General features: G+C 40.4%; 2 protein-coding genes across 4 annotated transcripts in view; both read left to right on the top strand.

Moving 5' to 3' along the window:
- The first annotated feature begins 670 nt into the window (after positions 1-670).
- Positions 671-11,652, top strand: timmdc1 (translocase of inner mitochondrial membrane domain containing 1). 2 transcript variants are annotated; one of them, XM_017432788.3, is made up of 8 exons: positions 671-892; positions 3,998-4,317; positions 4,462-4,627; positions 6,525-6,613; positions 6,790-6,857; positions 8,445-8,523; positions 10,354-10,464; positions 10,963-11,652. In XM_017432788.3, the coding sequence occupies exons 2-8, from the start codon at positions 4,019-4,021 to the stop codon at positions 11,093-11,095; spliced, it is 945 nt and encodes a 314-aa protein (XP_017288277.1). In that variant the 5' UTR covers positions 671-892; positions 3,998-4,018; the 3' UTR covers positions 11,096-11,652. The 2 variants fall into 2 exon arrangements, with proteins under 2 accessions (XP_017288277.1, XP_017288278.1); XM_017432789.3 differs by having other exon boundaries at positions 673-892; positions 4,009-4,317.
- A 12,995-nt stretch (positions 11,653-24,647) lies between these two features.
- The window catches only part of LOC108245691 (multidrug resistance-associated protein 4), a 31,073-nt gene continuing 29,919 nt past the window's right edge, over positions 24,648-25,801 (top strand). Inside the window, exon 1 of one of the 2 annotated variants that reach the window (XM_017432802.3) lies at positions 24,648-25,057. In XM_017432802.3, coding sequence (XP_017288291.1) covers positions 24,984-25,057 — 74 coding nt within the window. In that variant the 5' untranslated portion in view covers positions 24,648-24,983. The remainder of the gene's footprint in view (positions 25,058-25,801) is intronic. The other variant, XM_037973809.1, reaches the window with a different exon arrangement.

A 25,801-nucleotide genomic window follows, 5' to 3' on the forward strand; every position in this document is an offset into this window, starting at 1 on the left:
CAAGATTTTTAACTTTATTTATAAATATTTTTCTACAGAAATTTATCAAGCTCCCAGCCCTTTTATCATTTTAGCTTCTAGCTAGCCTTTTGCCACTTTAGCTTTTAGTTAGTGTTTTGGTTCTTTTAGCTTCCTGCTAGTGTTTTCTAATTTTAGCTAGTCTTTTACTTTGTTTAGGTTTTAGCTAACATTTTGATAGCTTTACTTTTTAACTTGCCTCTTGTTACTTTTAACTACTTATGTTATTTTAGGTTGCCTCTCATTTTTATCTAGCATTTTGCTACTTTTGTCTTTTAGTGTTTTACTTCTTTTACCTTTTTAGCTTCCAGTTTTCTACTTTTAGCTAGTGTTTTTAATCTTGTGGCTTTCAGCAGCTCTCAGCATTCACAGTACATTTCCACAGGAAATGATATGTCTGTGGTTAATATTAAAATAGCTTCTAAAAACTACATCTACAAGGAGTCCTGTAATTAAGACTAAAAGCTGATTGGAGAAACATTTTAATTTTCCTTCTATCTGTCCTTTAACTGTTTGAATCACACAGCTAATAAAGTCTGAACACTGTACAAGCGTTTATTGTGAATTAGCAGTAAATATTTACTTAGAATGGTTTATAAATGGAGCAACTTGAGAGTAAACATGTGGCACCTCCGTCATTAGCAGGTCAGTTTAGTCCTCCGGCCGCAGGGGGCGCCACTGCAGCTGAGTTGGCGCAGCCGTGCGGTCAGAGGTCACTGGAGCCGCAGCTGTAGTCTGGCTGTGGGAAAGTCAGGGGACAGTGGACTACTGAGGAACTTATGAGAAGAGAAATATCATCTTTTATAATATATTAACACAGAATCTCTGTACCTAATAAGACCTACACCTTCTCGCTGCGGAGCGGCTACTTCCGGTGAGCTGCTTTTTATTCAGGCTAATTACAAGCTAACGTTAGCTTAAGGACATATGGACAACCTGCTAATAATTAGAAGAAATAGTACATTTAAACGTAATTTTATGTTTTTAAAACCGTATATAAAGTGGCGTTACGTTGATTTAACAGATATTGTGACTTTTTTTTCTCTATGTAAAGCCAGGTGTGAGTGATAGTTTGACTTTAGACAGGTGCACCTCATGAGGCTAATTAAGGACCAGCCTTAGCTGCAAGAGACCACTAATTGTCATTGAGTTAATTTATTGTTTTTAATGAAGCCCAATTCAAGTTTTATCAGTTTAGGAACCTAAAAGCTGTTTTAAAGCTGCGTGGATTAGAGAAAATCCCCTAATAAGTGCATCCAGTTCTTATGTTAAATCATTAAGTTGTATAATCATTCAGAGGACAGTTCAAATAAATCAATAAAACCCCAAATTATTATAATATTTGGCACAAAAAGTGTAAACCATCTCAGTTAAAATTCATTTTTTATACAAGACACATGAGTGTGCTGTGTATTAATACACTGTAACATTAGACTTTATTTGTTTTAATGCATTTCTTTGTCTCCATTGCTTTAGTTTCTGCGTCCCCCTTCCTTTTCTGTGTTGTGTTTTTGCTGCTGTTGCATGTAAATGTCCCCAGTTTTGTATCAGTACAGTTATATTTTATATTATGCTCACAAATGACTGTAAACATCTGGCTGCAGCTGTGTTTCCCTCCTTGTTAGTAACATTGTCACAGAAACTTCATCTACATATTTTCATACAACTGGACAAGAAAACTGCAGAAACTATGATCAGAAATAAATGTTGTACATGTTGGTTTTGATCATATCTACACAGAGCCCCGGCAGAGGGACCAGAGAGCTGCATGTGGCCCAGAGCCACAGGTTGCAGACCCCTGTCCTAGAGGCTGGGATAGCTCCTTAATCCATGTACCACACCCAAATGACCTATGTCTATATGATGTCTATTATTCACCAGTTTAAAAGTCTTTGTCTACTTTTCAAGGATTCCTTTTCAGTAATGCGGTATGTCCAGTTACGACTTTGCAGCTGTGAGGTGCTTTTTGTTGGCCAATTAGAGGAGGCAAAGGCTGTACGATCCCAGTTTTGAAGAAGTTGGAACGTTGAGTAAAATGTAAATAAAAACAAAATTCAATGATTTGAAAATTCCATAAACTCCTGTTTAATTCACAAAGGAACTTAGTAAAAATGTCAAATATTAAAACTAAAAAATGTCCCTTTTTTTCCTGGAATAAGGTCATTTTGAATTTAATGGCAGCAACACATCTCATAGTTGTTCCAGGTCCATGTTTCCACTGTGAAGCATCTCCTCTTCTTCTCCCATCAGTCTGTAAACATCAAAGACCTGAGGAGAGCAGCTGCTGGAGGATTTAGAGGATTATTGGCCCATTCCTGTCTGATGGAGGATTCTAGCTGTTCAACAGTCCTGGGTCGTCTTTGCTGGATTTAGTTGTTTCATGATGCATCAAATGTTTTAGTTTAGTGAGAGGTTTGGACTGCAGGCGGGTCAGTTCAGCACCTGGACTCTTCTACTATGAAGCCATGCTGCTGGAATGGATGCAGAATGAAGTTTAACATTGTTACTGAAATATAAAAAAAGACTGTCTGGATGGGATCATATGTTGTTCTAAAACCTGTAGACATTTCTCTACATTGATGGTGTTTTTCCAGATGTGTAAACTGGATGGTCCCCCTCCTCTTTTGTACGAAGGATCATGGTTTCCAAAAAGAACGTCAGATTGTGATTCCTCTGACCTCAGAACAGTTCTCCTCTTTGCCTCAGTCCATTTTAAATCAGCTTTGGTTCAGAGAAGATGGCCGACTTCACATCTGGCTTCTTCTCTGCCTGATAGAGCTTTAAGCAGCATTAGTGGATGGTACAGTGAGCTGTGTTTACAGACAGTGATGTGTGGAAGTGTTCCTGAGTCCATGCAGTGATGTCCAGAACAGAACCAGACCTGGTTTTAATGCAGTGGCCCCTGAGGGCCCCAAGATCACAGACATCCAAAATTAACTTTCAGTCACAGAGATTTCTCCTGATTCTTGAAACTTTCTGACAATATTATGAACTGTAGACGATGGGATTTTCAAAGTCTGTCCAAATTTCCAATTAGGAACATTATTCTGAAATTGTTCAATTATTTTTAGACATTTTTTCTCAGTGGTGAACCTCTGCCCATCTTTACTTCTGAGAGATTCAGTCTCTAAAATGCTCTTTTTATACCCAGTCCTCTTACTGACCTGTTGGCAATTAATCTAATTAGTTACTAAATGTTGCTCCAGCTGTTTCTTATTCATATCACTTATTTTTACATCATTTTGTTGTCCCCCTACCCCCGTCTTATTTTGTTTTTCTTCTTTTTTAAGATGTGTTGCTGCCATCAAATTGAAAATCGCCTTAATTTTTTACTTAAAATTGTACAATTTCTTAGTTTAAACATATGGCTTGTTTACTGTTTCATTGTGAATAAAATATGGGTTTATGAGATTTGCAAATCGTTGCATTCTGGTTTTATTTACATTTTACACAACGTCCCAACTTGTTTGGTATTGGGTTGTAATAGTTTCTGTCTTGTATCAAAGGGCACCAGTAGTCCAAAACAGGTAGAATAGCCCCCTGTAGTTACCTAGGTGATACTTGTTAGTCAGAAGTAAACTAGACCTTAAAGCATTTTACTGTAAAAATAATTTAGCTTCTGAAAATGAGCTTCATGTTTTACTGAAGAAGACTTGTACATTTTAATTTTACAGTCTGGAATATTCTGAAAGTTTCAAGTAAAAACTGGCTGATGTATGTTTTGACCCTGGAATAACAGTCTCGTTCTGCTTTGAGGGTCTGAAGTTGCCACCATCTTTCCCCCGCAGATATGGCCTCCAGTGTACGGTGTTTTTCATGGACAGCAGCGTTTAACAGCTGCTCAGTCAGACAGCCCGTGTTCTGTAGCTCTGCCATGGTTCTGTTTGCCCCGAGGCTCTTTATTCTGAGAGCAGAGCTTCAGACGGAAAGTGTGAGTGCTGCAGCTCAGCTCGTGTGTTTCTGCCCCTCTCTGCTGCAGCTCGACGCCAGTTGAAGCGTGATGCATCCAGAGCCGCGCCGAACAAGCTTCGCCCCGGCAGATTCCAGCCCCCGAGGCCCGATGTGCACCGGCCCACCGCGGGGCCCCATCCAGACTGCCGGGCCTCGTTTCTTCTGCTTCCTGCTCCCCAGGGTCCACGCAGCTGACGTGGCTGCTGCACCGCCGCCCCCCTCCTCGTCCTCCTCCACCAGTCCTGCTTCTGCACCCGCGCCCCCACCCAGCACCCTGCCAAACAACTTCAGCAAGCCAGAATTTCCAGACACGGGATGGGAGCGTATCAAGGACCTCTTCAGTGCAGCGTTGGTGTCTCTTCCTCTTTTGTCACCGTGCTCTCTTTAAAGATGTTGTTAACATAGTTTGCAAAGCAGATTTAAATGAACTACATACTATTTCTGTGTTCAGCATACTGAGTAGATGCATCGGTTCTGCTTGTTTCTTCGTAGTGAGGGTCAGAGTTACCCAGAGGAGCTCACCAACATAGTGAAGTTAGGTATTCTCAGTGCAGTCACAGGCTTCGTCTACGGCGGCCTGCCAGCTGCTCGCATCTCCAGGCAGCAGTACATCCAAGTCAGCCAGGCGGAGATGTACACGGGTCGGGTGGACGCAGTGGTGAGTTGGTCTCCTTAAAGCGTGATTTCTCCTGAAAAACCAGAGATCAAGATCTGAGCAAGATTTACTCCTGCAGCTCTGTAAGAAAATTAATGAGACATATGAGTAATTAATTTCTTATAAACAGTTCTTTGACCTAAGTTTAGAGGAATGGGCCCCATCTGCACTACTCAATATTCATATTTTTTTAAATATTTGTTCTCTGTCTACATGTTCTAACAGCTGAAACATCCTTACTGTGCCTCTAGATGACGAGAACATTCACATTCACATCTTATTAAAATACAGAGGAACTTTCTTAGCTTGGCTAAAGACTCCTAAAACAATGTAGCTTTTTAAAATTTATTTGACATTGTTTAAATTTTCCTCTTTTAATTATTAACTTTATTTAAAGTTTATTGGTGACAGGATCAGGATAAACTGAGGCAAACAAAAACCAAATCCGTATAAAATGGCTCTATTGTTGTTTCACGCACAAAAATGGCTGCCATCGCTTCTGAAAAGCTCTGTATCTCCTGCCTACGCAGATCCACCACAAACGGCTTTTAAAAATCTCATCAGTTTCACTTTACATGGTCATTTACAAGGAGTGTTATTGTTTTTAAGTGCAAATAGTGGCAACAGCAGCTGGCTGTAGCACTTCCAGTGCAACCTGGAGTGCTCTTAAGATTGTTATATTCCAGCTGTAATACCCATGTGACCACTAGCAGAACAAATCAGTGCTGGGCTGGGGGCGGGGCAATTGACTGGGCCCTTTATACCCAAATAATAAAGCTCATGATAACATCGTTTTACAACATACACATGCCCGCAACAGTGGGGCTTACAAGCTTCAGCACCACGGAGAGCGACTGTTTCATTTTGAAGACCATCAAACAGACATGAAGTATAACAAACCAAGAGAACAACAAAATGTTAGGTTACATGGTCACTAATGATAAAACAACACAAATTCAAAGCAGTTCAGCACCATGGATAGCGATCAGATCATTGACACCCACTTTCAACTCAGAGCCTGTATCAGCAGCGTTAAAGTTTAGTAAAACTGGCACAGCAGCCCACATGTTCACAAACAAACAACAATAAAGCCAGGATGACAAACCAAATATGTCCAGTTTTTGTAACTTGGCTTTTCCTTGCTCTCGTTTTTTCCTTTTGTTTTCGATTTGCCGATCTACTTTTATGCTTATATGAAGTTCCACTCATGTTAACTTAGTCTGTAAAAATGCTCCACCTAGTTTGCAATCTGTTGCCAAGCGACTGATAATGTTGGTGGACGGTTGGTGACGAGTTTTACCCAAAATAAACTTGGAGAAGATATCTGCTATCCACTTGTAAATAGGCTTGTCATAAAGTTAAATGTAAAAGTGAAAATAAAGCCAGTCGTGCAGCACAAAATTTTATACCTACTACACCTACTAAAAGTCAGTCGGTATTGTAAAGTTTTTAGCAACCGTGACTCAATCCTGACAACCTATATAACCCCTGTATAAATATGAATGATGGGTAATATATAACAGCTCTGAATACAATCATGGGAGGGCCTGCCTTCTCCGGTTTCTCCGGTGTGGTAGAGGCTGGGCTCTTTGAAGTGCCGTTCTCCCAGCCCCACCCACAAGCTCCGCCCCTGCATGTGATGTAAAACTGACAGCAGTATAAAGTCTGAACTAATAATGTTTGCATGAAGGAGGTTTATACTGCTGAAGTGTAAATCTGCAGCTCCCCCTACACATCCAAGCTGGATTAGAGAGGCCCTTTAGTTTCCTAAATTAAAGCTGTCAGACGTGATTAAAGGAGTGTTAAAATCAAAACCAAATATATGAACACAGAGCGAAGTACCAAATATTGTAGAAATCTGAGTGAAAGCGGTGTTCTTACATTGTTTGTGTCCTCTTAGCGCTCAGCTCATAATGCAGCTCTTCGGGGTTTTGTGCGATATGGATGGAGGTGGAGCTGGAGGGTGACTCTAATAGCGACCTTGTTCAAGTAAGTAAATAAGGACTGAAGATATTTTGGGTCTGATTTTATTCATTTAATCATATATATCATATTTAACAAGGAAGCTGATTTGTAATTTGTCTGATTGAAATGCAGTTTTAAAGTGTTTTGTTTATTTCTTTGCAACGCTCCTGATATTAAAGGTGTTTCTTGCCTGTCTGCAGTTGTATCAGCACTGGACTGTCCGTGTACCGAGACAAAGACGCTGTCAGTCATTACGTAGCTGGTGGAGGTGAGCCGTGTGGACGTCTTTCTGCCTTTACTGCAGCAGTTCCTGCATGCTTTTATAAACTGTTATTTATTGAACCAGCCCCTCCACACTGAACGATAACTCCGCTACAAACCCGACAACCAACTCAGCCTTTAGAAATCCGACCATGTTGCTGCAACATTGTTAGTACTCACCAGGTTTTTATACTCGTCTGAAGACAGGAAGTATTAATTTTCAGTGCCGTCCGTCCGTCTGTCTGTGAGCAATTGTTTGGGCTCTAAATTGATAACCCTTTAACATAGGAATGTCAAACTACACAGCTGGCCACCTCATGGGTCAAGGATAATCCCTATTGATTTTAAGGTCAAAGGTCAAGGTGCTCTTTGTAAAAACCTTCTCTAGACACATTGATCAGGATTGTTGTTTGAGGGAATTCATGCTTTGGATTGAGATTTTCTGGCGGGTGTATTGTTTTTGTTTCCTGCTATTTCTACACCTCCAAGATGCCCTCCTGTGTCCTCATCACGTTCAGTACGTTATTCTCGTGCTCCTACGACGACACTCCCACGTACAGCCAGTCGCCCCCCTCCTGGAGCGAAACTTCGTCTGTGTTTGAAAGCAGCTATGCACTTGAGCTACCTTCCTGCTGCCACACGTGTCACACCTGCCCTATGTGGCTTCTCTGACCGTCTCACAGCCTGTGATATTTCCCTTTATATATGGGAAGTTTCGGGGTTTCCACCATTAGTTTCAGGAATAAATGCCGGCCGCAGACTGAGAGGATGCAGGTGTAGAAGTTTTCTGTGAGGAACCCCGACCACATCCACCCTTCTTTCTTCCTCGTTCAGCATGCCTGGTCATGAGGAGGAAAAAGTGTTTATTTTGAAGCGTGGTGTGGTAGTTATTGGTGCATGATGTGAGCCTGTTGGTTGTAGCTAGAGCAGCGGCAGCCGCATTGCAACAGATTACTTGGATTCTTGGAGCACAGCGTGGATGGGATGGGGTCATAACGTAGACACAAGACCAACATCCTCCTTTATATTCCTGACGTCCGAGCCACAAATACACAGACCACGCTCCACCCAAGACCCCATTACCTTGCTATCACAATCCTAAAACCACAGCGACCTTCCTGCAGACGTTTTGTACGCACTCAGAACTCTCCACCACAGATCACCTGTTCTGAATACACACCTGAAGACCTTGCCCAGCCCCTGCTAAGACCACCATTTTCTAGCAGATTTTAGTTTTTTACTTTATAGTTTAGTTGTCATTTAGTGACATCATGAACCTGCTGAATTAAAGCTTTAAAAGTGAAGCCATGTTTTCTTACTGTGGCTGGAAAGGCTGTGAATGTTCAAAATGAGAGCCTCATTACTTTTGTTTTAGATGGAGAAAAAAATTAAACATGTCACTCAAACAAGAGCAGGTTATAATTAAAAGCTTTGTTTCAAATTGTTGAAAATAAATGTTTGTACTCCTTCAGGTGTGCAAAACTAAAATACTTTCTAAGAAGCTAAAGTTTCTCTTAGTGTTACTGAGAAAATGTGTTGAAAACAAGTTGTTTATTCTATGCTCTCTGACTGATGAAACTTTCTGTGTGAACAGCCATCACACTGGGCCTTTACAGATTCAACCTGGGCCCCAGAGGTTTGGTGGCAGGAGGTACCATCGGCGCGGTCCTGGGGTAAGTTTCTTCCCTCACGCAGCCGTTTGTCTTCGACCGATCGCTCTCACAGCTCGCCTCCTTCCAGCTGATTGAGTTGAGCGTTGTCAGTCCTCCTCAGTGGGCTCACTCCCATGGTCCAGCGCTGCTGTGTGTTTATGTGCTTATGTGCATGTAAACAATCTGCCTCTTTGCTTGAGAGCGGCGAGCACTCTGGCAGCCAGCTGCGTCCCTCGCAGCAACCCTCTGTGGCCCAGCTGCACCCCCCGTTCTGCTCCCAGGTCTGTTCAGTGCCAGAGGGACTCATGTGCGCCACATTTGGCCGTCGCGTTTTGGATGTTGGAGTGAAGAGGCAGGCCAAGGCATCAGCTGGCCCTCAACACATACACTGTTACTGTTCCTCCTCTTTCATCTGTCTTCTTCTGATTTGGACTTTTTGTCATCGCATCATCTGTTCCTTTAGCTGCACCCTCACAGTTAAAAGCAGATTGTTTAGGAAAGATTTAGTGCAGCACTTTTGTTGCACGGCGCTGTTAAGGAAGTGGAGTTATCACCTCCACGTTGGCTCATCCTGCCTCGTCCTCTCTGCGTCTGAGTGGCCAAGCCACCTGGAGTGTGTGATGTGTGCAAACAGCCCCCCTGGCCCTGCAGTCTGGGCGGGAATCAGTGAAGTGGGAGCAGGGTTGGATAGTGAGGAGAGGTAGCTCATGCCAGGCTGTCTCAGCAGAGGTCTTTCCTTTGGAGGAGAAATTGAAGTCAACATGATGGAATCACAGCTTTTGTTCAACTTTATTCGCTTTTTCTGCACAACCTGCAAGCGTTCTGGTGTTAAAAACATGAATGTTTAAAGTCTGCCAGGATCTCGCGGAGCTGAGGCCGCTGGCGAATGGCATTTAGAAGTTTACAATACGTCTCACAGCGTTCACAGGTTTTCTGAGGTGGGTTGAACTCACTTGAATTTTGAACATGTTCAAAACATTTGTGCAACAGATTTTCTCTCATAATAGTCTGAGTTGTCACAAGCGTCTCAAACTCATCTCAGTTTAGTTTCTGTAAATTCTTGAGCCTTGAGCTCTCCTGACAAACAAACATCTGAGGCTACAGCCCCGAATGTCCAGGTCCGACCACACCCACGATTCACAAAAATGAGTAAAAACAACTGGTGGATAACATCATGGTGGTTGGAGTTGAGCTAGAATACAGTTTTAACAAGCTGTGCTCACAAATAAAAAGGGATTTTTACAAATTAGTTGGGCACAAAGCACTCTCACTCTGGACACTTGGCCGCTAATACTCAAATATTCAATGAGGCTACAACAGAAAAGTCTCCTACTTTCTGGTAATTTTAAGTCGTCACAAAATCTTGAACGGTCGCAGCTCAGTGAGATCTCTCCTCTACAATCCTCTCAAAAACCAAATAATTGAAGGAACTCGTCTCCATGAGGGAATTTAAACAAATGTTATACTTTGTCACATCAGGATGAAGGTTTTCATTGATGTTACTGATTCTTAGGAGTGGTGCACAAACTTAAACACATTCTGAGTGTTTTTAGTCTTTTTAATGTTATAATATAGGTTTGGGTTTTTTTTCTGTTTTTGAGGGTTTGTATTTTAATGTTTGAAGCTCAAGTAACTAAATCTTGTTAAACAGGTCAAGTAAATGAGAAAAAATTGGAAAAAAAAGAATATTTCTATAATGTTACAAGTTTTAACAGTTCAAGCAACAAGACTAAATGCTGCTGCTTTTGTTTTTGTTGGGTTTTGTTATTTATTAATTTCTAATCCTCACAATGTAGATGTTATCGACTAAGTTGTGAATATTTTATCGTAAATGAGCTGCCTTGTGGACAGGCTTCCTCTCGGTGCTTTGGTCATCGGCTTACAGAGACTGACGGGGGAAACGTACCGCGAGAAGAGGAGGAGAGAGCGCAGAGAGATTTATGAGCTCAGGCTTCAAGAGTGGTAAGGAGCGCCCTCAAGAGCATTCACTCACCTTCGCAGGTTTCCTCTTTGCTTACGTTAAAGCCTCTCCTTTGGAGCTCTGATACGGTATCAGTGTGAAACACCACAGGTGGAAACATCCCCGCGATGAAGCACGAGGGTGGTAGCATCATGCTGCGGCCTTGGTTATCATCTAAAGGGTTTTGACTTGGTCAGAAATCAAATGGGACACAGAGTAAAGGCAGATTAATGGAGGAAAATCCTTCCTCTTCTAGAAATAAAACTGGGATTGTTTAGAACGACTTCCAAAAAGTTAATCTTACCTGTTGTAGATGAGGAGATCTAGGTGGCTAAACCCAAACTGAACTCTAAATCTGGTTTATTTCTAAAAGGCTCATTATAAATATAATGCAGATTAGAGTGAATACTTTTACAAGGTGTTGTATGTTAATATGCAGAATTATTCAACCAGCGTTTTTGTTTGTTTGTTTACTGATTAATGTCCTCCGTTCTGATCAGGGCGGCCCGTCTGGAGGTGACAGACGAGTTCATATCCAGTCTGAATGTCAGCGCTCAGGCGGAGGAAACCAGGATCCAGGAGCTGCTCAGTTTGCCTCAGAACAAAGGTGTGGAGCAGGACTCGAGCAGCTGAACGTCTCTCAGGTGAAAGGACTAAAGTTTGTCTGGACTCGAGACTTCCTCGACCCCATCCTTGGAACAGGAGAAACACGCCGTGAAAGCGGAAATTTAAATGAACAGAGTACAAAGATTGTAAACCTGTAAGCTGAAAACATCATGACAAGAATATTAAAGGTTTATTTAGGAAGCACATTTACGCTGATAACCGTCAGCGTTTGTGGGACTTTCTGCCTTGAGCTTTAAACTGAGTGATGAGTCCAAACCATTACTGAATAATTCACGGTTGTATTTTCAACACCTCCTTGTTGCTCTGTGTTTTTAGATTTGTTTTAAGAAGCTCCGTCTGTCTTGCTTGTCTCGCTGAACTCAACTCTTCCACTCTTCGGTCTGGAAATGTTTCAGTCTCGACGTCTGGAAAAGTCTGGAATTTGCTCTTTAGTGCTCATTATAAATTATAAAGGTGTGAATGAGTGTGGACAAACAGAAATGGACAAACAGAAATGGAGTAGGACTGATCAAATTTTATAAAACATGACAATCTGAGTTCCTGAAAATAAATGGTTCCAGGAAGGTGATTGTTTCTTTTTTCATGGTTTTAGTCACACACTGTGAGCTGAGTTAGGTTTAAAAATGTGTTTTAGTATTAAAATGTAAATATTTAAACAACTTGTCACAAGTTAGCACATCCCTAAAGTGTACAGCTTTTTTAAATGTACTCTGAATTCGAACATGCATATACAAAGTAAACTTCATGCAAAGAAGAAAACTTAAAACAATAGTTCAGCTCTTTAGAGTTGGGGTTCTTTGTAAAGGTTAGGAGCAGTTAACATCTTACCTGTCGTAGATAGCGCTCTGAACAAGAAATGGAGTTTAAATCTGACCAGATGGATGAGCTAAAAGCTGGTCTGAGAGGAGCTGAGAACAAAGTGAGAGCTGTTTGTGCTTGTAAAAAAACTACAATTTCATGTAAATAATAATAAATCATTCCTAAAGCTATCTACAACAGGTAAGATATTAATTGTTCATAATGTTCCACAGATCACTTGGTCAGAATGTCTGAACTATCCCTTTAAGGCTGTAAACCTTTTAAAAATCAGGTCGCAGTTCTTCTTTCAGGAAGTGTTTCTTGTTGTTGATCTAAACTGTTTATTTACACAAAGTATTTATATCCAGACACTGAAATGCTCCCAAATGAGCAGACAAGTCAGAGAATTAGATTCTGGAAACGTTGAAATTTTTGAAATGGAAAAAGTAGGAATCCTGTCATCCCAACATGTAGCTGTTAGCTGTTAGCTCTTACCTTCGTGTTTGACAGCAGCTGCAACTAAAAGATTAAAAGTGGTTGTTGGTTTGCTTCACTCATATGAAGACTCGATCAGCAAAGAGAAAAAGGAAAAGATGCGCTTTCTGTGAAACTCTGTGAATGCTGAGTTCTGAACGACTGCTGAAGAAGCTGAAGCTGAGTTGTTAAAGCTAAAAGCCAACTAAATTTAGCAAAAGGCTAACTAAAAACACCAAAAGACTAGCTAAATGTAACAAAAGTAGGAAAACGGTGGCTGAAAGTAGCATAAGAAGCCAAAATAAAGCAGCTGAAGCTGATTTCAAAGAGAATATTTTCAAAGGAACTGAAGAGAGCCGCTCATATCTTTGGTTTTTAATGAGCCAGGCTCTCCTGTTGTTTATTCAAACTGGTGTGGAGCTGTAGTTGTCCTGTCTGTCTAAGTTTTGTCTTTATTTTAAAGACCTTCAGTCGGCGCGCTGTTCGCTGAATCCTTGGCATAGCTCTGCTTTTGGTGTGCAGCACTTCCTTTCAAAGATTTCCAGGAAACTGGGGGCGAATGACGTGTCAGGCTTTAAAACCATCTATTTACTGAGATTCCTCAACCTTCAGCCGATCATCCTCTGTATGCCAAGGTTTCAGCTAATAATGCTTCACGAATCCACTTGTTGATGCTGTTTTCTGCCTGTCGAACGGTCATCTTTATCCAGCTGAAGGAGTGCAGCTGTGCTGAAGGTTAGTGCTGCAAATAAGCATTTTTATAAAACCCCTCCTCGCAAACCGGCGCCTTTGAACTGTGCGTTCCTCTCTGCCTCTCAGGCTTCTCAGCAGCTGGGTCAGACGGCTTCGGCCCCCGGTGTAAACAAGATGGGGCTGAGCAGCACCTGGGGCCCGCCACGCTGCGGCCGCACGACCAATCACAACGTGGCTCATCTGTGAGGTAAATGACAACAAAGAAGGCAGGTTTAACTCGAGAGGTAACAGAGGCGATAATGACGTAACATTTATGTCTTTAAATGGGATTTTTGGAAGATGGACGTTAGATTTACGCTTCTGTCTTGATTATTAAACTATTGAAATACAGAGGTGTTTAAAACAGCTGGAGTAAATATAAATAGGTGTTGGGCTCCACCTAGTGGTGGTTTTGTGGTCTAGATTTTTCTCTGAATTCAAACATGATGAAGTTCAGTTTTATTCAGGTCTTGAATGAGAAAAACGCACACATCCAGCTGTTCAGTTTTCCTTCTGCATCTGTTTAAAAGCTGCTGCAGTGACGGGTGAAAGCCTGAAGCAGCTCTCAAACCAACAGAAACTGGACTAACATATTAATACTTTAAACGCTCATCTCAGACTAAAAGGTGTTTTTTTTCCTCAAAACGCCACACTTGTAAGGGGAGATGTAAGCATCCTGAAGGGCAGAGGAATCGTAAGAAAGTAAAAAAAAAAGCCAGACTTTTAGGACTTAAATCAGCTGAGAAACAAAGTTTGTTCAGTGATCAGAATCTCTGAGCAGACCCCGCAGAGACCAGCTCTTCATGTGGAAATTATTGCCATTAATATTAATAAGTTAGTCGTACTTGATAGAGGTCGACAGACGCGTTAAAACACAGATTTGTTTTTAGTTTTTGTTATTGCTGGCCCTGATGTATTTTATGTTTGAAAAAAATACAACTTATTTAACTTAAACATGTATTTAAGAACACTTAGAAGAACTTGGACAACTAAAAATATACACAAAAGATCATTCTTACTTAAAAAAGGTACTAAATTGTTATCCACATTGAGCTGCATCTTCATTTTCCTACTTGGTGATCTGTTAAGTATGCACAGGCATGCCCAGCTGCTTCTTTAAGAGCCATGATAATTAATTGGTCTCGCTTTAGTACTTAAGTAGGTTCTCACCTGACAGAAGTCTACAAAGGTTTTGGCTCAGCAGGGAAGAAAATCCTACAAAGCAGGTAATATAATGTATACACATGCATACTAACAGGATGATGTTAAGAGGGTTAACTTGTAGGTTTTGTTTTGTTTCTTTTGACTCCTGACCAAAACAAAAGATCAGATTCTTTCACTCACTCTGATGAGAAACAGGAATGAGAAACTCTCACAGGTGTTCAGAGTTTCTTTTCTAAGATATTAGGTCCATATACAGTCTTGTTTTCAGCCAAACCAATCATGAACCAATCAGAGACACCTTTAATGTGACTTGTAGTTTGGAGTGTTATTTGTTTTTACCTCTGGGATGATGCTGAGCGGGATATAACCATTAAACCCAAACTATCACATCCTGCAGTTCAGGAGCCATTAACTCCAGTTTCCACACAGGTTCTCCAGATATTCTCCATTTGGAACCAAGCTCATAATTTGGTTTAACCACTCGTCTTTCTGTCTGTCATTTTTTTGTTTTTGTTTAGTTTTATATCACAGTTTAGCTTACAGTAGCTCATTATTTAACTTGTAAATACCTACATTTGAGAACTGAGGCATTAAACTGTGCTGGTCGTGCCAGCCTCAGACAGTAAAGCTGCTCAGTGAGTTCACTCAGACTGTTTCAGATTCTCCTATTTCTTTAATGCTAGTGTCAAACAAACATTAGAAGTCTGTGGTCCGTCTGTCCAGCCCCATCAGATGTATTCAGTGACAGGAAGTGTCCCATACTGACGCTGGAAGGGGCTGTCTCAGCTGGTCAGCACCATCGCTGCACCTTTTCCCTCATCTTACAGCAAAAATGATAATCAGAACAGAAACCAGGCTCAGCCCTGCTTACTGCAGTTCTTTATATATTTTAGTATATAAAATATCAGGGTGAACAGTTTGGTGTGAAGCTGGTCCTTTTCCCCAGAGCTCTGTAACACATTTTTAGGTGATGTAGGTTCAACCAGCAGCCTGTTTCAGATCTGAGTAATCTGTTTGTTCACCTGAGCAGTCCAGCCGTCTGTCAGGTGTCTCATATCATCACATCAAACCGAACAGAACCTCGAACAGAGGGGAACATATTTCACATATTCCGCCTGAACATTAATAACACTCAGAAGACTCTTGGTCTATCTGGGCTTTAACTTCCGCCCCAGACTTCCTGTTTGAGCTGTTTTACAATATATGAATTTGTAACGCATATTTGTTGGCTTAGCTGGGACACCGAGAGTTGATTTTTAGATTCCACTGCTTGTTTTTAAAGCTTTGTGAGACTGTTGTTTGTATCTGAGCCCTCTAATTCTAAATGAGCCCGTCTGCTGCTTGAGACGCTCTGAAAAGATCTGAATCATGTCCTCCAAAACAAACGGATTACTTTAGTCCACTGTGGATGTGCGCTTGTTTCTGTTCGCTGTTTAGTTGCGGTAAAGATTTTAAAAAATGCTCAAAAGGTGCCTATTTCTGTTCCTCTGCCTAAATCAGTAAATATGTTAAAATACAAACTCATTTCCAAAAGAAGGGCTTTTTAAATAGTCATTAAAAGAACATTCAGTTGTTTTTATAGGTATCTTAAACCCTTTTTCTCAGGGGTCACCAACAAAATTTTCTGAATCTGCAAGGGGCAGAAAACAAAGATTTTTGTCTCCTAACGCAACGCAAAGAGGGGACTTAGACATATTCTCTATTCTTCTGTCTGATTCATCTTGTGAGCTGGATAACTTTGAAAAATAAGCAGCGTACCGGCTTCCATTTTGGTGTTTGGATGTGCCTAGACATAAGTAAGGTCACTATCGAAAATTAGGCTGTCATGTCAGAACCTAAGATGGCCACTGATATATATGTATATAGACCAGACACCCCATTTATTTCAGTGAACAACTTTTAAGCAAAATAAAAAACAGAAAGCAGAGTTTCCTCAAATGGCTGGGGGATCCAAGGCCCCCATCAGCCACCCTCTGGCTTCATTGTGCCTACGTACTTGCCAACCGTCCCGCATTTAGCCCCCCCCCGTCCCTTGTCCCGCATCACCCTGTGCGGGACAGTCAAAAGTCCCGCATTTGGCCCTCACACGCCACACTTTGTATTTCTCACTCAAAAAAAACACACGCACGGCATTTTTGTCACTTTAACGCTATATTTAGCGAGTTTTCAGATCCCTCTACCATTTTTTTAAAACGACTAGCTACAAATCTAGTGACTTTGGCGGCTAAATGTGAGAAAGCACTCATTCTGCAGCGTACCGTAAGCCCCGCCCACTTCCCCAAACACTGACAGCTGTCAATCTCACAGCAGAGAGGAGACCCTCTCCACTCTGTGTCCACAGTGGCGCTCCCGTGCGTTCCATCGAGCACGCGCGGGAGCGTGATTGTTTTCGTGTGAGTCATGTTGTCATCTGATGACAGAGAGATAAAGATGGAGAGGCAGAAAGATAAAGATGTAGACATGAAAGATGAAAGCTTTTCAAAGTGGTTGAAAGACAGCAGGAAGTTCTGTCTGAGCATCAAGAGGATGTTCAGGTTAGCTAAAGCTACTAATTACTAATAAATAACAAGTTACAGCTGTTTACTGATCAGTATTTACAATATAACAGCTGAGAGGATGGAGAGAAAGATCAAAACTTGAGAGCCCTGATCTTAAGCATTCAAATTAATTGATTAGAATTCAGGAAAATCATGTTGAATCTATGATGTTTGTTTGTATTTCTGGGAGTGTTTTTTTGCATGATGTTTTAAAGACATGATCAGCTGATAAATAGATAAGCTGTGTCTGGCAAAACTTTTTATATACAACTGTATATATTTGGGCAGACAGACTTAAACACAGATAATGTAATATTTAAAATGTGTATGTGTGTGTATGGTTATGGACATCTCAGGGCGTTTGTAGCACTAAATCTATACATCTGCGTCTCTCCACGTGCCCAGAGATGCCACCCAGAATNGGGGGGGATCACGCTATGTTGTCCCACATTGACATTCCCAAATGTTGGCAAGTATATGTGCCTGGTGGCGGATAAATTTGCTCCCTCTCATCACCAGGATACGTCATTCCACGCCGCCCCGGACAATGAATTATCACCGCAATAAGATCATATATTCTCCCTTCAAATCTTTATCAGCAAAGATGTCATATAAGACTTCAACCCTTGTGAAAACCTTTCTCTAAACTTAGTTTCAGTCCATCTGAAACACGTGAACATGTATGTAGAGTTTGAGTTTCCCTCTTGATGCTTTAGTTCTTGGAGTCGAAAAATATCAACATTAAAGGAGAGAACATAATTTCAGATTACACCTCATGTTGTTAATTAAACCCTGAAAAATGCCTCAAACTGTTGTACACACTAACTCCTACCCACTTGAATATCTCACACCAAAATCCAAAATGTTTACTTTAATTCACCGTTCATGTCAGGTCCAGAAAAACAGTCACCTTTAAAACTAAAACCATCCGCTATTCAAGACCCTCAGTGACAGGGGACTTCAGCGTACCACTTGTTTTAAAATAAAGTTAATCTTAAAATTAATTATGATTCTTCCAATAAAGCTTCCCAGCTGTCAGGTCTGAGCTTAGGAGCTTTACATTTTACAAAATTACTTCTTTTTCAAGAGAAAATGTCATTTCTCTCGTTATTCAAACATGTATTTTAGCGTTGGGGTTTATACACAGCATTCATTGTTAATTAAAAAGTGAGATATTTTTATTTTTATGCTAAGGCTAAGACTTTTAAAGACTTCCCTTTCACTGTACGTTCTGTCAGTTTTTTTTCATATCATTTTTATGTTAATTAAACATTACAAAATTGATTAAATTGGCCATTTTTGAAATTATCTTTGTTGTTTGAAGGATGCTTTAAAAGAAGTCCAAATCCACTGATTAATGATCACTGCTTCATATTAGTGATAGCATGAATCCAATGTAAAAAAAACAAAAAACGAAGGAGATGTGGAATTTCTTTTCTTGTTTTTGAACATTGGCTCCTTTTAAACCATTTAGAGAGGAACCAAGAATTCAGGAAGTCCTCTGTAATCTGAGCGGGCAAGCTGGAAAAACAATTTACGTGGCTCCTCGGGCGGTGTGGCATGAAAACAGGACGTTGGCACGAGAACGATCCTGAGCACGAGCTCAGTCCTTCAAGAACGGACTGCAGCGAAGTGGAAGAACTGTGCTGAAGTTTGCCAAATGAAAATATGTTTCAGAAATAATGGACACTGCTTCCTTTAGGCTAGCAAACAGAGGGACAGTGACTTGTGGAACCCGCGCTTTCATGAAGGCACCAATAATGCTTCATGAATACAGGTTTTTTTAACAACATATACTACCCAGAAGAGTTTATTTAAAAGGGCTTTTTCATTTCTGCAAGACACCGCAAAACCCAATGCTACATTTGTAGCTGCAGACTGGCTCCATTAAACAAATATATTAGGCATTAAAGTAATATTTCAGAACTTTCAGAACCATGCATTACAGCAGCGGTCCCCAACCTTTTTAGCTCCACGGACCGCTTCATTATCAGGCAGTATTTTCACAGACCCGCCTTTTAAAAGTGTGGCGGATAAATACAAAAAAAAAATAAAAATGATACGACCAGCATGAAAGTGGGGGTCTTTTTTAAAACATAATAAATGTAAAGCCAACGTGTCCTCGCAGCTTTGTTAACTGCGTCCTGGTATTGCGTTATCAACATGAATAACACCCTCTCCTCCCCCTATTGTTCTCTGTGTTTAAACATGCCCTTCAAAATAAGAGACACCACAAATATAAAGTGCACAAAGAATCCAACTCATCATAACGCTGAATCAGTGGGAGCCCTGAGCCTGTTTCTCAGTGACGAGACGGTCCCATCTACGGCTTCCAGAGACGTTTGTTTTTTACTCGTTTTGCTGCTTGTGGGTTTGTTTTTAGCGGTAACGGATCACGTGACCTAGATAAGCATTCTGACACGCATCAAGAGTGAGTCATAGACGGATATAGTGGAGAGAATCCAGTCAGTTTTCAAAATAAATGTTCACTCCGAAAATAAAAAACACGGAAATACTGTAAGTTAATTATTCTTTCTGTGCGTCTCGGTACCAAATGACCCGTGGACCAGTACCGGTCCATGGCCCAGGGTTTGGGGACCTCTGCATTACAGGACATCCTGTAGCAACAGCAAACTTAGGGTTGGTCGAAGTAACTAACTTTATCAAAAAGGACAATTTTAACCCCACAGTGTCAAAAACTGGGAACCAGTTCCACATAAAAGAAGCCTGATAACGAAAAGCTCTGCTTCCCATTTTACTTTAAAAACCTCTAGGAACCACGAGTAAACCTGCAGTCTGAGAGCTCACATTAACTGAGCTCTGCAAGGCTGGTTTTCTGTTTGTGTTCAGATTTAAAAATGTTGGCATGTGAACGTTTGGAAGTCACAGGAGAACACGCTAGAGTGACCTATAAAACCCGTCTGGATGCATGTGAGGCGTTTTTCATGCGTGAACAGATAAAGTGGAGACTTGAGTCAATTGAAGAGACGCTTCATCAGCTGCCGGTCAACACATTAGGAAGACAGACGAGAAATGACGCCTGGTATTCCAAACAGAGGGGATTAGTTATTACATAATGAGTGAATGTAAGCTGCAGGGGTTTGTGTCCCAGCTCACTGAAACATGAGACCTGACAGATCCACGCATCCCGACACTCCTCCATGACATCCTCCTGTCAGGTCCCTGGTATGTGCACGCCTGATGACTTCAGCAGAAATCTGACGGAGGAGGATGGAACGTAATGTAGATGTTCATGGGTGGCTAGAAGAGCAGATTTTCAGAAGGTTATAATTAGCCGTCAGGTATTAATGTCATGAATGATGGATTCATAAAGTAGTTGATGCCGAGCAAAGCCTGAAGGTTGTTTCCGATCATGTTCTTACCCCCATCCATCAAGAAAAAAACACCTATAAGCAAGCTAATATCGGCTGATTACTCAGTAAAATCAAAATTAAATGAACCAAAATCAAGCTGACATGGTTTGGAGCTTTACACTTAGGGTTTTTTTTCTGGAAGGATATGAATAATCAATATCTTACCTGTTGTAGATGGCTCTTTGAGCAACCTCAGTTTGGAGAAATAAATGGATGGATGAACTAGCTGAGAACAAAGTGAACTTATGCTGTCCTAAAACGACTTAATCTCAAAAATGTTTTATGGAAATGCATTAATAAATCCTCACATAACGCCATGTTTTGCATTACATGATTATTCTAGGAGAAATATTCCCAAACACCAATAGTGTTAGCTAGCTGTTATTTGTGCTTGCGAACAACCTTAAAATTTCTTGTAAATAACGATGTTATGCTAAATTAACAGTAACATACAGGTTTATATGTTTACATGAACCAATATGAAATTTTGGAGAATAATTTTAAGACGGCAGCATCCACTTTAGTCCTGACCCTGCTGGAGCTCACCGTCAGAATTTAACTCTGTTTCTTCAAACCACGATAACTAATTACCTGCTCATAATCGTTCCAAAGAAGCCACTGCAAAAAAATCTGAACTATCTGGATAAAAGAAGAAACAATCAGGGAAAACAAATGAACGAACTGCTGTGTCACTAACTCAGTGTCAGCTTGAAGTGTTTTACAGTAAAAACAAAAATTAAAGGTGCTCATTGCAAAATATCAAATCAAACAAAACAAACATGGTTCTCCTGAACTACATCAAATGGTGCAGTTTGAGTTTACTCCAGTAGTTTTGTTGATATACTGACACGCAATTCTAAAATGCGGGTACGCACTCAATGTAAACGAACCTACATTAGGCTGGCTGTAATAGAGTAACGGGTTACATGGTCCCTCTTTTCAGGTTTGTTTTAATTTAGATTGTTTTAAAAACCTGTCTGCATTATTGGCTCCACAAATCTGAGCGTAAATACGAACCAGCACATCAAAACTGTCAGACTTCTCCATCCCAAGCTTCTCCTCCATGAACGTCAGCATTGTTCACCTGTTTTCAGTCACGTCAGCTGTTTCTGTAAGTAAACACACTTCACACTAAACACACTAAACACACTTCAGAGAAAATGTAATTTCTCCCATTAATCAAACATTCACTGTTAATTACACACTTCTGCAGGTGAACAAACACACAGTAGTTGTCATCTAGTCTCAAACTTTTACTTTAAGGACACGTTAAACATCTATATTGTTTTTCATGATATTGCAATGAGAACTTTTTAAAGTTTATATTTTTTAAAACATGTCTTGTCATTAAACTGGATGTACTGTGATGCTTTTACCAGTCTTGTAAAACAAATTTGCTCACAAATAAACCATGATTAAAAATTATACATAATATACGGTAATGACATGATGTGCTTATAAATCTAATCACAAAGTTGTGATCATAAAGGAGGAAAACTTGTGAAATTTCTCACCTAAGAAAAAGTGCATCTTTCTTTTTTTATTTTCTCCTCATCCAACTGGATCATAAATGTGTTTTTAATCAAACTCTTCTCTGTCCGAACTTGTCAGCTCAGTTTGTTTCCCACTCTGCCTCGCCGGCGCCAGCCCCTGGTGTACAGATGTGTCTGAGCAGCAGCTGGGGCCCGCCACGCTGACGACCAATCAGAACGCATCGGTGTAAAGCGCTCCATCTGCGAGGTAAAAAGTACACAACCACCTGGACGTTACTTCCTCTGGGCTCATTCTGTGCGGGACCTTTTGGATCATACAGTAGTGCTCAATGAAAGACATTTAATGTTTATGAATGGGCTTAGAGCTCCCTCTACTGGTGGCTTTAAGTTCTTCACATTTATTCACATATTAATGTGACATTTAGATATAATTATGCCATTTAAAAGCCTTTTTTTAAAATTTACTCTGTTTTTAAAAGCTCCAATAAATGTTAAGACCAAGTTTAGAATCAACCTTTCAATTATTAACCAGCTGTCAGTGAGGGCGAAGTGTCTCCTCGAACAGATAGAAGGGACGGTTGACATATCAGGACTTTGGACTTTTGGCTCCGCTGAGACGCACTGTGCTAGGTCACCCTTATCCGAGGTGAGGTTCTTAAGTCAGCTGCTGAGGCTTTCTTAAAGTTCCTGTGGGTTTACCTCAGCTTTAGAAAAAAACTTTCAAATATACCTCAAAACGTGCAGCTCATTTGGGAATAGTGCGATATTACTTTTGGAAGCAGTGCATCGTACATTTTCAACGAAATATGTTAAAAAACAAAACAAAGCTGAACCCTTTCCACATCCACCACAATGGACCTGTGGATCTCTGCAGCTCAGGCGTACGTCAGAGTAGAAACATTTAAATGGGTCACAGGAAGTGAGATCTTACATGACTGAACTGGTACTTTTCAAGTCTTTCATGGTTTTTAACACAATCACAGTTTAATTTTTATAAACACAAAATGTTCGACTTAGAGTGATGAAGTTGTCCAAAGTCTCTGAAAACAGTTTTTCCTCCACAAACTTTACATTTCTTCTACAGTTGAAACATCTAAATCTGTGTAATTTTCTCTTCTCTCACCCACTGAGTCTCACTCTGCTGTAGGACTTATGCTTTTCTCTTGAATCCTCTCAGATTTCACACTAAGGTTTTCAATTGATTTTCACTCTTAACTCAAAGTTTTAGTTTATTCTTTAACTTCTTTCACCTCCTTCATAAAATACTGTAAAAACCTAAAACCTGACATAATGTTTTACCATTTCAGTACAGTTTATAGCTCAGTGACTGCCTGAGGCTTAGTTTCTGTCTGCCTGTTTTATTAAGAGTGCTTTCAAGGAGTGAGACACACATGTGATTATCATAGTGACTCGAAACCACTGTCAGCAGCTTTATTCTGTGTTTGATCTCAGTTCTCTTTATACTTCTTCTACATCAAACCAGCTGCTTGTCAGATTAGATTATTGCAAAAATAATCCCAGATTATTATTTTCTGGGAGAACACCGTGTGATCGCTGGGCGCTGAATGGCTGCTGAAACCAGCTGAAAGTGGATTGTGAAAGCTAAAAGGAGCACAATGCTAGATGAGAGCTAAAGCAGCAAAGAGTTCAGTAGACGTAGCTGAGTAGCAAAGGGTTGAATAAAAGTGGCAAACGGTTTGCTAAAAGTAGCTAAAAGCAGCAAACAGTCAGCTAAAAGAAGCTAAAAGCAGCAAAGGGTTTGCTGAAAGTAGCTAAAAGCAGCAAACAGAGCTAAAAGTAGCTAAAAGCAGCAAAGGGTCGGCTAAAAGTAGCTAAAAGCAGCAAAGGGTCAGCTAAAAGTAGCTAAAAGCAGCAAAGGGTTTGCTAAAAGTAAAAGCAGCAAAGGGTTTGCTGAAAGTAGCTAAAAGCAGCAAAGGGTTTGCTAAAAGTAGCTAAAAGCAGCCAAGGGTCAGCTAAAAGTAGCTAAAAGCAGCAAAGGCTTTGCTAAAAGTAAAAGCAGCAAAGGGTTTGCTGAAAGTAGCTAAAAGCAGCAAACGGTCAACTAAAAGTAGGTAAAAGCAGCAAACGGTCAGCTAAAAGTAGGTAAAAGCAGCAAACGGTCAGCTAAAAGTAGCATAAGAAGACAAAAGTAGAGCGAGTATGCTGAAGCAGGTTTCAAAGAGAACAATAATTTTGAAGTAAGAGAGCTCCATGTGTTTTTCTGGGGGAATTTCTAAAAAAGTTTAATTTTATTTTTAAGTATAAAAGTTACAAAAACCAGAAGTCACAGCACCCATCTTCTGAAGTAGCTGAACTATTTATGTATAAATGGCTAAAATTGCACAAATGCAGATGTAGTAAGAGTTGAGTTTTAGTAGATTTATTGGTACCTTTCAAACTTCAGACCCTTTATAGTTAATCTTTATTTCGACTCAGGTGTGTTGTCTGGACTAATTGTGCTTAATGGGAGGAGAAATGATTCATGTTATTGTAAAGGTTTTAATATTTCATACAGTTTCAGTCTGTTGGATTAAATTATACAGGTGAGCTAAACACCACGCGCCTGCACGGGTTATAGCTGCATTCAATGGTAACTACGAGCTCCGGATATTCTAGTTTCAAAACAAGCGCACCAAGTTTCTTATAGCCGTGACTTCCTCATTTATATTACTGTGTTGTTAGTTTAATAAAACTTTACACATCACGTCTAAAGCGCCATTCCACCGTTTGTTTTCTTGTTTAGTGAACTTAGACGAAGAGCGGCTGAAGCGAAGCGAAGAAAACGAAACCTTTTCCACCGGGTTTTAAACTGAACACGAAGTGTCGAAACTGACATTTTGACTTCCAATTTAATTTCCGAGGTCCTCGAATGCGTCATAACTATAAGCGGAGGCCAAAAGGATCTGTTTTGAGTCCGTTTGTCTCGTGAGGATTTAACTGCCGTTCAGCGCCTGTCGCCGCCAAACGTGATTGGCTGAAAGCGCGTCACGTGATGAGAGATCCCTAAACACGGACGTAAGATTTAACTCTTCTTAAATGAGTTGAAGGAGGAGGAGTGACTGAGAATTAATCAAGATTCAGGAGCATTAAAAATGAAAACAATGACTTCAACGATCAGTATTTATCGTAGCAGCAGCGCTGACTGTGAGCGCAGAAACAAGCGGTGACAAGTCGAGGCGGGGAATAAAATCCAACACTCCACAGAGGCACGCGAACGCCTCATCCCGCAGCATAAAAACGCTTCCACTGAGGACCTGAAGAGAGACACACCTGGACTGCTGCACTGGTCCACACACACACTCACACACATGTCATTACAGCCATGGAGCTCACGGAGACAGGAGGCAGCAACAATCCGCTGGAAACAGCAAACTGTTTTTCCAGACTTTTTCTGTGGTAAGTGAACACATCTCTGTGACAGATTTATTCAAGATAACAAAGTAAAAATATGCAGTACAGAAGTTGTTGTTTTCGATAAACCTTTAGTAAAAACTGCAAACATTAGTATGTATTTGGACTCAGTAGTAGTAAAACTTAATGTAAAGTGCTAATAGTTGTGAGATATTTTCTTCTGCCTTTAAAATCTGTCAAACATTAAAAAACAAACTCCACTGAAACCACATCTAACATTTAAATGATAATGTGCAACATTTCTCCTTTCTAAACAAACCTACAGTATACATCAAACTATACATTATTATAGTATACATTATTACTCTAAATACACATTATGTCATTGATTAAATCATTGTGCTGTCTTGTTTTTTGTGAACTAAATATAAATAAAAACTCATAATAAACAGCAGGACTAAATGCTATGTTTAACACTAAAGAGACTGAAATTTGGAGATCCTGAGGACAAACCCCCTCCTTCTGCTTAACAATTTGAGGGCTATTAGTTGCCCTTTTTTATTACAAATGCTTGCAGCTAACACAGACACACCCACCACCCCAACGACATTCTCACTCTTTCTCAAGGGCTTCTATTCACATGTTTTTGCTCTGAAGATGTGGTGAATATGTGAAAAGAACATAAATGGATGCCACTGTCTTTTCAGAACTACAGTAAAAAATAATAAATATAGTATCTGATTCAAGCATTACATCTTGTATATGTATATCTATATTTCTCAATGAATT

Source organism: Kryptolebias marmoratus, linkage group LG23 (genome assembly GCF_001649575.2).
Source record: "Kryptolebias marmoratus isolate JLee-2015 linkage group LG23, ASM164957v2, whole genome shotgun sequence".
Lineage (NCBI taxonomy): Eukaryota > Metazoa > Chordata > Actinopteri > Cyprinodontiformes > Rivulidae > Kryptolebias > Kryptolebias marmoratus.

Excerpts from the sequence above, each read along its gene's own strand:
- timmdc1 (XM_017432788.3), top strand. The coding sequence starts at position 4,019 with ATGCATCCAGAGCCGCGCCGAACAAGCTTCGCCCCGGCAGATTCCAGC. Across the intron at positions 4,628-6,524 it reads CGGGTCGGGTGGACGCAGTG|CGCTCAGCTCATAATGCAGC; the intron begins GTGAGTTGGTCT and ends GTGTCCTCTTAG. Across the intron at positions 10,465-10,962 it reads GAGCTCAGGCTTCAAGAGTG|GGCGGCCCGTCTGGAGGTGA; the intron begins GTAAGGAGCGCC and ends CGTTCTGATCAG.